At 51.3% G+C, this 13,455-nt stretch overlaps 4 protein-coding genes across 4 annotated transcripts; all 4 read left to right on the top strand.

Moving 5' to 3' along the window:
- Positions 1–2,257: 2,257 nt before the first annotated feature.
- On the top strand, positions 2,258–2,971 carry EX895_004127 (uncharacterized protein; the record flags this gene model as incomplete). Its single annotated transcript, XM_029884724.1, has 1 exon — positions 2,258–2,971. The coding sequence occupies one exon, from the start codon at positions 2,258–2,260 to the stop codon at positions 2,969–2,971; it is 714 nt and encodes a 237-aa protein (XP_029739434.1).
- Positions 2,972–6,781: 3,810 nt separating this feature from the next.
- EX895_004126 (uncharacterized protein) lies at positions 6,782–7,792 on the top strand (the record flags this gene model as incomplete). The annotated part of the gene is made up of 2 exons (XM_029884723.1): positions 6,782–6,877; positions 6,977–7,792. 2 exons carry the CDS (start codon positions 6,782–6,784, stop codon positions 7,790–7,792), a joined length of 912 nt encoding a protein of 303 aa, XP_029739433.1.
- Positions 7,793–9,723: 1,931 nt separating this feature from the next.
- On the top strand, positions 9,724–10,495 carry EX895_004125 (uncharacterized protein; the record flags this gene model as incomplete). The annotated part of the gene is made up of 4 exons (XM_029884722.1): positions 9,724–9,780; positions 9,912–9,931; positions 10,011–10,058; positions 10,219–10,495. 4 exons carry the CDS (start codon positions 9,724–9,726, stop codon positions 10,493–10,495), a joined length of 402 nt encoding a protein of 133 aa, XP_029739432.1.
- A 679-nt stretch (positions 10,496–11,174) lies between these two features.
- EX895_004124 (uncharacterized protein) lies at positions 11,175–12,898 on the top strand (the record flags this gene model as incomplete). Its single annotated transcript, XM_029884721.1, has 2 exons — positions 11,175–12,672; positions 12,777–12,898. 2 exons carry the CDS (start codon positions 11,175–11,177, stop codon positions 12,896–12,898), a joined length of 1,620 nt encoding a protein of 539 aa, XP_029739431.1.
- Positions 12,899–13,455: the final 557 nt, after the last annotated feature.

The following is a 13,455-nucleotide window of genomic DNA, read 5'->3' as shown; positions in this document are numbered from 1 at the left end:
CCCTAACCCTAACCCTAACCCTAACCCTAACCCTAACCCTAACCCTAACCCTAACCCTAACCCTAACCCTAACCCTAACCCTAACCCTAACCCTAACCCTAACCCTAATTTTCAATGATGTCGTCGATCTGGGCCGGCGGGTCTAAGCTTGACGTGCCTGCAGAAATGGTATTTTGGCGGAACGCACCGGTAGCAAGTCGGTGCTCGCCTCACTTGCACGAATGGCGCGCTAGGGCCATACCAAGGAATTGTCTCCTCTATATTAAAAAAAAAAAAGATTATACACCACGATCACGGAACCACGCAGCATGGGTCCGGCAACCATCACTCCTGCCCAAAACTCTTTCCGCGACGAAAAAAGTATAATAATAGTTGACGCTTTAAACTTATCTGCATTTTGCCCCTAAGTTTATTCCTTAGGTTTTGAACACCGACACACCGAGCGCATGTTGGGACTCTGCAGCTTGCGGTGGGGGGCTACCTGACCCGGAGATTCGCACACTTGTTCCTATTGCCATACCGGTTCCATTTGTGCCGGTGATCGCCCTTCTAGGCTTTTGGCAAACGGCAGATCAGGTTGCTGCATGAACGGAGCTTGTTCTTTCCCACACGACTGCCAAGTGGCTTGACGCATGAACACAACTTGCTTTCCCCGCGTCTTTGTTTGCGGACGAAATGGATTGCTTTCCTACTGTACTGTATATAACTTGAATCAGGTGGCTGTGCTGTCCTTACCAGTCAAGACAACATTTGCCTTTGACCGTATCGAACAGAAATACCAAAGCGATTGTCGCTAGATCGCGCAAGGCATGATGACGTTATCGCAAAAGAAAGAGCGAGGCAGGTTGTTTCTTAGCATCTTGCCCTATCACACGAAATTGCACACCACTTTCGTGGCTCGCTCGTGACATGTACATAGACTGAAGGGGCGGGGTAAACACTGACCTGCTTCTCTCCAGCCTCAGCACATGTAGCACGAGGCGCTCGCAATCTTTCTATCCATTGCATGATCGACCGCACGGCGTTTCCTTCCACCTCTTTCACCACCAACGTCCTGACCACTTGACTTTGTTATGGTCTACCCAATCTTGATCACCGTACCCTACAAAGGTGAGGAGCATCGCCAGGTCCTGCAACGTAGAATCATCGAGGCTATCGAGAAAGACGTAGCATGCCACGAAAGGGCATTCTACGATAATTTTTGGTTCTATCCCTACTACAATCGTACTTTGTCAACGTTGACACCAACACAGCTCTATAAGCTGCTCGACGAGGAGCTCGGCCTCTTCTATCCGGAAGAAGCAATACATGGCCTCAAAGGGTTCGACGATGATTACGTTTCTTTCCCACGTCAGATTCGTCAACCTGTCATTCCACCATACTACAACAAACTGGAAAAACGCCAAATCGAGCAGCAGAAATGGGACGACCATCGTTTCGCAATCGTCATTGATAACGAGGAACTCCGGCACTTCAAGTTGTTTGAAGTGAGTGGATTTGACTTGTCACGCTACGCTCTCCGGCGTCATCTGGATGCAGGCGATCCGCTTAGCGAGAGTCAAAGAGAAATGGCAACAGAATTCAACAGCGACGACGATGAGGACATCACCGATGACGAGGGCAATCGAATCCATAAAAGAGTACGAAACTGTAACGATGACGGAGAAGAAGACCCAGACCCAACATTGCAAAACCAGCATGCCGCATTATTCCTTGGGAAACCAACGTCAAAGTGGTGTCGATTGCGCGGCATTCTTGCGACTAGGATCGCGACAGACCGAGTTGCCTCCGCTGTGGTCAATCTACAACAGGCCAACATGGACTTTGAAAATTTCACCGAAGGGTACTGGGGTCCTGACCCGAAGCAAGCCGAGTGGAGTCCTCTACCAAAGCTGGACCCAGAGCAGTTGGCAGATGGGATCGAAGAGATTGCCCTTTAACTCGTCCAGAAACACGCTAGCAATGTCAAGATGCAGCACCTGGTCACATCACAAGATTGATTCAAAGAAACACTATGGAACAAATGCGAACGTCAAGCGGACAGAATCGTTGCTCAGCAGGGGTCTTGACTTGCGATTACACGGATCAACGCAATCTAGGCACGTTGCCATCTGCTGTTGCGCTGGCGTACACTCCTCACCTTGGGCTCCTGTCCAGCCACCCTCCCGTCGAAGTCTTCGACAAGGAATTCACGTGGGATTCGCTGACGGACGACGTGGAAAAGTATTGCAAAAGGCTCATAGGGACACATGCAGCCATGGTCTCGACCATGGATGCCAACATTGGAAGAGTCGTTGATCATCTCGATAAAACGCGCGAGCTAGACAACACGTTTATCCTCTTCATGAGCGACAACGGTGCTGTGGGTGCGCTCTTGGAAGCACTGCCAGTCATGGGCCCGCAAATGGCTCAAGTGATGTGCGGAATCTACTACAACAGTTTCGAAAACATCGGACGCAGCAACAACTTCACCTACTACGGGCCCCAGTGGGCGCAGGCGGCTACTGCGCCTTCGCGCATGTACAAGGCGAGGATCACCGACGGCGGCATCCGTTGTCCTGCCTTTATCCTCTATCCTAGTTTTGAAAAGCAGAATGGCAGCATCGTGTCCGACTTCTCCACCGTCATGGATATCCTGCCCACGCTGCTAGAGCGGGCCCAGACTCGGCACCCTGAACGCATCTTCCGAGGCCGGTCTGTTCTCGAGCCAAAAGGACAATTGTGGTCGCCTTTCCTTCACAACACATCCAAACAGATTCACCGCGACGACCACGTTACAGGCTGGGATCTCGTTAGACAACAGGCGATTCGCAAAGGAAGTTGGAAGGCAGTCTTTCTCCCTGCTCCCAACGGTCCCGAACATCTCGTACATTCTACATCCATAAGAGCTCTAAGAGGGACGATCATCATGGTGTACGAAGCGACTAGGCTGCGCGCCGAAGGTGTCTTCGGCCAGGTCTATAAAACATAATGCTCAGACAATAACACTGTGAGCTCGGTGTCCTAGTAACGGAAGAAACCGTGCCGATGCTTACTGATTGCCTCCCACTAATTTGCGGCGCGACATTTTAAGGTTGTCGCGGTCAAGATTGTCCGTCCCACAAGTCAAGCAGAGCGCCGATTAGCACTAGAAGAAGTCCGCATCAACAAACTGATCAGCCATGTCGCGATTGCTCGCTTTGTAGAAGCATGGAAGGAACCCGACTGCGTCTACAGCGTATTCGAGCTTTGCTCAACAGATCTAGCTGCCTACGGCGAGCATCTGCATGTACCAAGGTAAGTTCGCCTAGAACACTCTATTCCTCTGTTCACGGTCAAAACCTTGAACAGTCTCTGCGAATGGCCGAACTGCCTTCTCTTGTCACGTCGCTCCCTCAAGCCTGAGAGATGAACACCTACTCGCTATGTTTGAACGGGTCAAACCAGAGCGGATCAATCTTGACCTCATCTTAGCCCTGCATGATTTGCACTCGGACGGAGCTCGCCCCAACTCAATCCTTCATCGAGATCTGAAGCCTGAAAACAATGAATATCACCGACAACCCTTGCGGTGTGCGACAGATCTGGAACGTAAAGGAGCTTACGCGATGAGCTCGTTCATGTCTATTCTGCGTCCAACAGTCCTTCTTGACCTGTCTGCCGACGCAAAAATTTCTGACTTCGGTCCGGCATGTTTCGTCGACAAGGGTAAAAAAGCGAAGCTCGGAATTGCTGGTGTAAGTGCACCATCGGCCGGAACATACGTCTATTTATTGTGGTTCTGACTGGACACCAGACAAGGACGGTCTTCTGATCACGCATTGATATCAGATATAGACTTCATGGCAAGCTGAGGAATACAGTTATACGCCCATTGCAGTGGCGTCTTCGTCGGTTCTGGACTTGAGTGGTGTGAAACACAGATCCAGATTCACAGGCGCCAAAAGCCCTCCAGGTGATAAGTCGATGTTTTGGACCGTCCTCGTGTCTGGAAACGTCATACTATAACGCTGCAGAAGCTCCACGACAACGAATTGAAGTTCGAACATGGCCAGTGAAAACCCAATACCTGCATATAAAGTATCGTATAGAAGTAAAAGTCCAGGTAACGGTAAGCATGGACTTGCTTCCTCACCATACTGAGCTTGTGGCAAGGAAGAATTGAAACTTACAGCTGCGTTGACCCCAATGGAAGGTAAGGAAACGGGCCTCGGCCTTTTCACGTCGCAACGTCGATTGAATCTCTGATATTGTGCTCCCCCAACGAGACGGTTGGAAGGTGTCGCCATCCAAGGACCTTCTATGGGCCCCGTAGGCCGTCCAACCTGCGTATGTGCCGACAGGGACATGTACGACTATGTCTCTCCCGTCGGCTCTTCTTAGCTTGATGACTTCATCTTGTGATGCTCGACGATTAAAGAGCTGTGGTATTGGAGGCAGAAGTCGCAATGTTTCGAGCACAAATCGCTGAACTTCGGCCACTTGATGCTGGTCTGGATTGTCCATCCGCTGCTCTTGGACAGCCGATCGCAAATCATCCTGCTCTTTCTAAAGTTGCGATTGTAGGACACAATGTAAAGCGTAAGGGTTTCTTTGCGTCAGCTGCTGCGCACCTCTCTGCTTAAAGCCGGTACGTATACTACCGAACCTACCTGGTGAACCGCCAGCATATAGAGGAGACTGTTGAGCGCCTGCTGTGTGTTCTCGTGGCCAGCGATAAACAGAACTGTTAGGCATCGACAATAAATTATGGCAATCCAAAATTTGTAAGCACTGAATGTCGAGTGCCTGCGAAGGTATATACGTACTTTTCAGGTTGTCGATCAATTCTTGCTCGGTCCAGTCTCCTTGCTCCACAGCCTTGCACATCGCATCGACTACGCTGCTATGGGATGAGCCTTGTTTCAGATCTGGGAGCAGGGCTTTGACAAGACTGACCTCGAGATCTTTCACCGTACCTCTTGCTACCTTGCGTTGCGGAAACAGTCTTACCCACGGTTCTTCATCGAAGAAGGGAAAGCTTAGGAAGAAGGGGTCAAAGATGTGCTTCTTCACAAGGGTATGAGTGGCGTGGATGGCTGGTGGAGAGTCTTGCGAAAGAAACTGATTGTTTGGTCATCCTGTCAGCTGTAAAGAACTTGCTCTCAGGCTCTGCGGGTCTGGAAGACGTCATTCTGCTTACCCCTAGGTCCCTTTTAAAAAGCAGACGGCACAGAATATCCATCGACAAACGCTGGAGAAGAGGATTGACCCTAAAGCAGATACGGTGGGGAGAGTTGTCCAACACGCTGAAGAATGCAGACATACTCTTCTTTATCTCGTCTACGTCAAGATGGGTACTTGATAAGGGCGCAGCAATGGCATTGCGGTACCGTCTCCATTTCTGCCGCAAACAACGTTAGCGAACAGGAAGAATCAGCGAGAGAATCATTGGACGCAGCATTCTACGTAAGGGTAATCGGTACATACCATGCCATGCTCTGATATAATGTTCGATCCGGTGAGTTGGGCGATGACTGAAGCTGGAATCTTGATATGGTTCCCGGACTTTTCGAATCGCGACAAGACTTGTTTGATCGCGACCGGATCCTGGACCAGTAGATTCCAGCGTCCACCGAAGAAGATCCAGGCGGCGCCAACAGGCCGCAATCGGGGCAACACGTATCTTTCATACACTTTGTCCTGCCCTAGAGCAGGCAAACCGAACCATCGACGAAGAAGAGGCAGTAAAGCTACCCAAAAAGGAACGACAGGGACGTCCGGATTTGGAACTGTGAGCTTTCTGGGAGGGGAGCAGAGAAAGTGAGCAGCGGTGATGGCTGCTATGAGGAGTATGAAGACAGAAAGCAGCATGTGGAGCGAAATATTGTCAATCTCGACAGCCAGAACAAGGCGAAAGGAAAGAAAAGAAAGAAAAGAGAAGAGAAGAGCGTCAAGTCCTAGATGAATCTACCTAGATGCATACAGACAGGTAGATTTTCGAGGAGAGCTGCTTCCTTTAGGTCATCAACCCTTGACTCAGAAACGCGTAGTGTACGTTGAGCCAATTACATGAACGAATCGTGTCGGAAAAAAGCCGCTGCTTTTTTGCAAAGTCGGAGCCTTTCGTGATCCTACCTCAGGTTCTCGCAACGTTAGACGCGGCGGCTGATGCGAGGCTTGTGTATGTGTACTCGGTCTTTTCGGCGCCATGATGCTGGCAAGCCTTTTACGGGCCGAAGAACTTTGCACTAAGAAGGAGGTCCCGATATATTCACAGGTGGTGGGGCGGGTAGTTGGGAGTGGGGGAAGGTGGGGGAAAGGGTCCGAGTGCACTATTTGCCCATTTGAACGCACAGAGTTTACAACCCCAACCACCCGAGACAAATCAAGGCAGCCGTCTGGCAATCTTGGACGTATCCGGCCAAGGCGCGTAGAATTAATGAAACTCGTAAGCGACGTGGTTTGCATAGCCTTTTTCGGGGCCTTTTCCATGGGTCGAGAAGGTACTGTGTCTGCCAAGCGATTTCGACCGCTTACCCGAGGACCCAGTTTTTCAAGCGTGCAATAGCCCCTCTAGCTGAGGGCCCAGGATCGTGAGCTTGAAGCCGATATTGTACCTCGCGAAGGTTTGGACGGAGCGCGAGGCAAGAACTTCTTCAGGTGCAATCCCATTGCATTTCCTCCGAGCGAGTATTCAAGAAATGAGCGAAAGGGTACCTGAGAGGAAGTGCCACGAGCCAGGCCGCTTTCGTCCTGAAAGCAAGCGAATACTGCAGGCAGCATCACTTTTACTTTCCTACCATCAACTATCTCCATCACAATGAGCGACAAGAAAGAAGCCAACAAGACCAACATCGTCTTGGGTCTGTCGGGTGTGGCAGGCACCAATCAGCGCTTCTACCACTCAAACGAAAAGGTGAGTCTGCCCTAGCCAATCCCACGTAATATTCGCGTAAAGTTGCCGAAAGATGAACGGTGCTTGACCCACGTTCTGCTCCCTTGCAAACCACAACAGAGCATCTACGCTCTGCCGGCGGACAAAAACGAGTTCGATCGGCTAGAGAAGCAACACCGAATGATTCTCCATCTTTTCAACGGGCCCATCTCTGCTACTGTTGTACGAAAACAGCTGGGAGTTGGAGAGAAACTAAAGATCCTCGACGTTGGGTGCGGACCAGGAAGCTGGGCCAAACAGGTTGCCAAGGAATTCCCCAATGCTCAGGTTTTCGCTACCGACTTTGTCGAGTCTTTCAAAGACGAAGATGGTGTCCCCGTGCAATTTGCCCAGGGGAACGTGTTGGAACAGTTGCCATACTCGGACTCAACCTTCGACTTCGTCCACATGCGCTTCTTTACTGGCGCCTTGAAAAAAGACGAGTGGGCGGTGGCCGCTGCCGAACTTTACCGCGTTGTGAAACAAGGCGGGTGGGTACAGTTAGTGGAACCCGATGGAGAGCTGCGCTCATTGATTGCCACGTCGGAGCTTCTGGCCGACTGGAACGAGCGTGGCATGCGGGGTGCGCTTGCAAAAAGAGGTGGCGACCCGCTCGCCGGTAACCATCTGGACGACTTACTTCGGCAGTCCGGCTTCACCAGCGTCGAGAAGCATATTCGCTCCGCCCCAATGTACCGACGCGAGGGGAACGAAGAGCTGGGCGAGCTCATGCAGCATGACTACGTTGCTCTGATCAAAACGCTCGCGCCCGTACTTTGTGTTTCTTGGGACATCACCCCCGATGAAATGGTCCAGTGGGGACAGAGAGTCGTGGACGAATGCACTCGGCTTGAAGCATTCCATAATTTTGTCACTGCAACTGCCCAGAAACCCTAATTGACTCCTGCGTCAATGCTCGCAGTTCTCTTCTCTCACTCTCTTGGATTCTGCGCTCTGCACCTGAGAATGTCAGAACAGAAAAAAGCGCCCTCTAAATAGGAATAGTAGCGGAGACACGAGAGACATTATGACGGCGAGCAGTGGAGGCTGACTTGCGGAAGCCTCCGGGCCGATCTCGCTTTAGTAGCTGCGGTACACCAGGAACGGGCGTTTGCTACAAGTCAGTTATTGTGTGAATGGGTCGCGGAAAGCCCAGCTCAGAGGCGAGTTGGTTGCTTCCGAAATTTCGCACTCAATACAATGCAACGTGAGGACTTGCTGCAGATCCGCTCAACGATCATGTGCACGTGTCTTTGCACTTTATGACTCTCTATCGGTTCTCCCCCACTCCACTCCCCCCTCCCTCGTCGCCCTGGTCGGCGCCTCTTCCCCCGCGCTTACGGCCTGAAAAAGGCTCCGAGGAGTCTTGGCAAGCCTGTGAACGTGAAGAATTGAGTCGGTAGTCTGGTCGGGCTTCGGCTTGGGTTGCATATTTAGCTCCGCTTTCTGTTTCCGCTCGTTGGTCTTTGACCATCAAATAAAACAGACAATCATGTCGACCACGGTAAGTCCTAGTCTAGCAGTGGTTGACGACGTTGACTAAAAACACTAACACCGACCTTACCGGCGTTCAGATACAGAAGGGTGAACTATGTGACGCTATGTCTTCCTACGGAACATTCGAGGGAGGCGGCTCTCTCAAAGCTTTGAGGAGAGAACATCCAATGAAATTCGACCAGGAAATGCCATCACACCGGTATTCGCAGCAAAGAAAGCATTTCTGTTTGCAGGACGCCTTGCTGCGGGAAGGCTACCAAGATATGCTGCGACAGCTCGGCTTCAGCTTGCTCGCTGCTGCTTTGAGCAAGGGCAGCCGCTGCACCAGGAACCTCACTCCTCTCCCGAGCCCGGTACCTAGACATCTCCCTGGGGCGGTTACTGATTGCGAGGTACCTCTCACGGTGAATGGCGTATACGCTACCAGGCTACGGCTCACAGCCAATGAGGGCGGAGGTTCGACGCTGTTGAGCGTGCCACAGGCTGTTGACGGTGAGGTGGAAAGTTCACTGGTTCAATGCATTACCAGAATTTACGAAGATCAGCTTAAACATACACCACAAGAGGACTGCTGGTTGTCGCCCAGTGCAGATCAAGGACGCAATTTGTTCCAGCGGCAGCTTTTGTCTTTCATATCACGGCAAGAACCGATCCAGCTGGTTCTCCCAGCCTTTCCATGCAAGAGTGCCAACCGGAGCAAGACCAGCGGAAGGCATCCTGACAAAGGCGAGGAGCTGGCATTGCGCACACTGGCTGCCTTTGCAGGCAAGGTACGACTGATGTATCAATGGGGGTGCTTAATCCACATTGTCAGTGATGGCCACGTGTTTTCAGACCTCATCGGCGTCGATGATTGTCATGTAGACGAGTATGCTCAAGAGCTGCTGTGCCTCGCCGAAGCTATATGCACCACCGGCCCCGTCTGCCAACCAGCAGAAAGAGGGCCGGCAGCTACGACAGATATGCCATTCAAGTTTCACAGCCTCGGGGAGCTGCTGGGTTGTTTGAAGACCTGCAGCGTCCGGGATGCTTGCCTTGATATCTCATCGAAGGATATGCGAGAACGGATAACCCAAACACACCCCGAGCAAGAAGCGCGAAGGCAATTGCTGATTTCACTCTTTGCGCCCGACACAACTCAAGAAATCATTGAGAGAACACGACAGGATCCAAGTTTTCAGAAACTCTACTGCGGGTGAGTAAGCACAGCGATGTGTGTAGGCATGCTCTCGAAATTGTGTACTGAGCTGCTACATGTGCGCAACGGTTTGCCACACAGCTTCGCTAAGTTTGCTTTAGAGGATCTCCAAAACCATCCCAGTCGGGTGGGAATGTCAAGTACAACACAGAAAAAGAAGGCCAGCGTTATCGCAAAGCTCATGTTACAGGTGAGCGACACTTTCAACTTGCTCCCATTAGCCGAAACAGGATCGGCGCTCGACTCCCACTAACAGGTTCTGATCATACCACTCATTCTACCTCTTGTGGCACCTACATAACGCACATCCGACCAAATCAGCGCAACCAAGCGTATTCCAAGTGAGTCGGGCTGCCAAACGTCCACCAACACGGTCTGTTTTGGAGGTAGCTAATCGTGCCTATTCTGTGCCTGGAACAGGTTGGTGGAGGTTACATTTCCGAGAGCCATTCGGCTGAGCATCCACCCGTGAGTTGCACAGTCTCAGACTGACGCAAGGCAGCACTGCTTGCCATCTTGACCTCATCAGAATTACTCTGTGGACTGACTCAGGTTTGACTTTTCCGTATACGTTTCGTGTTTGTTCAACGTTTCGTGTCTTGACTACTCGTGCCTTTCGAGCAAATAGCCATAACAACCAGGGGCCCAAGTTTGGCATCAACTTGATCCACCCGTCCCTGTTGTTCTCTAATGTGGAAGAGCGACTGGAAGACGAGCGCCATTTCCACATCCCGACTCCTTGGCATAATGCTCTGCTCCGTACTTCTGATGGCGCGTGGACAATGCTCAAAGCAGAAGAGATACGTTCTCTCAGGCCAAGCGACAGGAACGAGCTTCGTTTCCAGCCAAGCGAACCTTCTCGCGGACTCGGCGGGTTCTTCTACTTTGTGGCGCCGAACCAGTGAGGTTGTTCGACCGAGGCGAGCGGAAATGCTCGGAAACCCAGATGTGTCGGTCCTGACCTGGGTTTCATTAAAAAATTTCTTGCACCCAAGTCTCGGCGCCTTTTCTTTCCCGTTTGTACCATGGAAGGTTTTATTTGCATTCTTTCGCCCCCCACGCCGTGTCACTATCCGTAAAGTACTGTACCTCCTCTCGGGCATGTTTAATTTTTTTCTCTTATTTCACATGCAGATGACCGACACCAAATAATGCCTTGGCCGTTCCGTGCGACCTTTGGGGCGGCTGTCAGTTGCGCACACGGTAATTAAAGTATTTGGAGGTGAACAGCTGGTCAGATACAGCCTTGTGGCAAATCGGGTCCCATTCCATATTACTTGATGCCAGGTTTCATGATCTGCTGCAAAGTCATCCCTCGGAGCCTTTTGTGGCTAATTCTTTCCTTCCATGGGGTTAACGTGGCTGGTCAAAGAGCGTACTGGAAGTCTCTGTTCCCACAAGTACTAGGTCCAGCAGGCCTTGTATCCGAAGCTATGGATATGGACGTGGTGGAAACATACTTAACGGGGAAGACACGATGATTTTTTTCATCTTGTTTGTTACTTAAGCTGCATCCTTACTTTTCACCCCATAGGTCTCAAGACTGCCTCTCTAGCTGTAGCAAAGCAGCCGTACAAAACCACCATGGCCAGCCCAGCCCACGATGGCCCATCTGAGGTCCCAGACGATACTGGCAAGCCAGCATCCGTACTTTCGTCAGCTCCTAACGACCAAAACTTAGAGGAAGAAGGAAATGTTCGGCAAAAGAACAAAGCCCTGTCACGCTTCAAGATTGCCTACGGGCTTTCGTCGTTCGGATTTTCGCCCGCATTCGCCGGCATGATCACCTACGGCCTGTTCCAATTGCAAACGATCGGGTTTATGATAGGCCACGAACCGGGCAAGCCTGCTGGTACCGGCTGTATGCCCGGTGCCACCTCATGTCGAGTTCCCTGGGCGAGCAAAGGCGATGTGAACCTCACTTCCTTCATCCTCTACCTCAACGCTATCAGTTATGCCGTCAGCGGTGCGTTGATCTTCTTCATCAGCGCAGCTGGAGACTATATGAACTGGAAGCGCGAACAGTATGTCTTTTTCGTTATTGTCTACGGAGCTCTTTGCCTACCCATGGCGGCCATGACAGGTATTGACCTCAAGACCTTAAACACGATCGCCGGCCTTTACGTGGTCTTTAATCTGGTCGGCTTTATTGTCCAAACCTGGATGAAGATCTTCATTCCCTACACTATGCAAGCCGCCGCGACCACGCCGTCCTCGTCGCAGCAAGCGGCAATGCCCAGCCTCTCGGAACAACAGGACGTTGACAAGAAAAGGGGTGCCAGCGAAAGTGCCGGAGTGCAGATGAGTCTGTGGTTCTCGAATGCCATGAACTCAAGCACTATCATCTTCTATCTGATTTATATTGGCATCAGCTATGCCAGTTTTCAGGCGCAGACATCGGCGGGGCTCTGGATCACCACGGGTGCTGGTGCGCTCTGTGTGCTCTCCAATATCGTTGCCTGGCGCTGGCTTCCCAACCCACCCAAAGATCCGAATCAAAAGAAGATCAAGTGGCTCGTTCTGCCCTTCACCGCCTTTGCCGAGCTTTGGCGAGGCATTCGTCGGTACCCAGAAGCGTTTAAATACCTGATCGCCTACACGATTTACAACGATAGCACTTTTGCTTTTGGCAGCGTCATCAGCCAGCTCTTCAATCTGCAGGTTAGACCGAGTATTCGCGAGTTCACTGCCTACTCGATGACTTCGTATATCTCTTCCATTATGCTTCTAACTATTTGGTACTTCGTGCGTCCACACCTTCGTATAACTCTGCGTCAGTGGATCATCGTTGCATACTCTATCATGGCATTCACTTGCTTCTGGTGTCTCCTGGGCTTGAGTGCTTCGAGCAAGGTCGGCTTCAAACACCGTTGGGAGTTCTACGTCATGGCTTTCCTTCAAGGAGTTTGCAGCGGTGTCACCTCGGCATGCTTCCCTGTTGTCTTCTGCCAGCTCTTTCCGAAGGGGAACGAACTCAAGTATTTCGGATTCCAATTGGTGCTCTCCTGTTCCACCCTTTGGATCCCCCAGGTCATCGATGGCCCTATCGTAAACGCCACCAACAACCTCCGCCTCCCAGCCAGTGAGTACCCGGCCTCCCTCGTCATACTTAGTTTACCTAGCCTACTGACCCGGCTCGTTCCTTTGCGATCTTGTGACCAACACAACCACTTTGTTTGCCAACAGTCATTTCCTTCGTTTTCTTCCTACTCTGCATCTACCTTGCTTGGTGGACGGACGATGTCAAAGGTATTCACCGTGTTAAGATGCTGGAGGCCGAATCCGATAACGATCACGGCAAGCCTTGACTCCAGAACAGCTTCCATGCTTGCGGAGGTCAAACCCTGGCTTTCTCAAACTTGGAAGTGGCACGGAACAACAAGAGGCCGCATCGCAACACCTTTGTGGAGCCTCATTATCGTTCTTCTGGTGATTGTGTTGAAGGTGTTACCTGTAGACAGAACAAATTCTTGTCCAGTGATTGGGGAGTAATGTTGTGAGCGGTGCGCTGACAGCGTGTCAGTTAAAGCACGGCTATTTGCGAAAGTACAAAGTCGTAACCTCAGAAGAACTGACTTGTTCATGGGTGATGGAACCTCGGCTATGCGACTGTCGAAGTAGGCGAAAAGGCAAGGGCAAGTGACCAGCGCCAATTGAGAAAGATTTACCGAACCTGCCACGGTTTTCGGGATACCAAACTGCACCGGCGGCGAGCACGGCGAAATAATTCCCTCCCTGCGGTTCGAAGGAGCCAGCGACCAACAAAATTAGACGACCCCGTGCGACATGACTCGACCTTGGTACCTCTTCGTCGCATGAAGAGTTGCCAGCTCACTTCCACAATTGGCTTCGTTGCAGCAGGCTC

The sequence above is a fragment of the Sporisorium graminicola genome, chromosome SGRAM_22 (assembly GCF_005498985.1).
Source record: "Sporisorium graminicola strain CBS 10092 chromosome SGRAM_22, whole genome shotgun sequence".
Lineage (NCBI taxonomy): Eukaryota > Fungi > Basidiomycota > Ustilaginomycetes > Ustilaginales > Ustilaginaceae > Sporisorium > Sporisorium graminicola.
The sequence above is the reverse complement of the archived record's forward strand: the minus strand, read 5'-3'. Positions and strand labels throughout refer to the sequence as shown.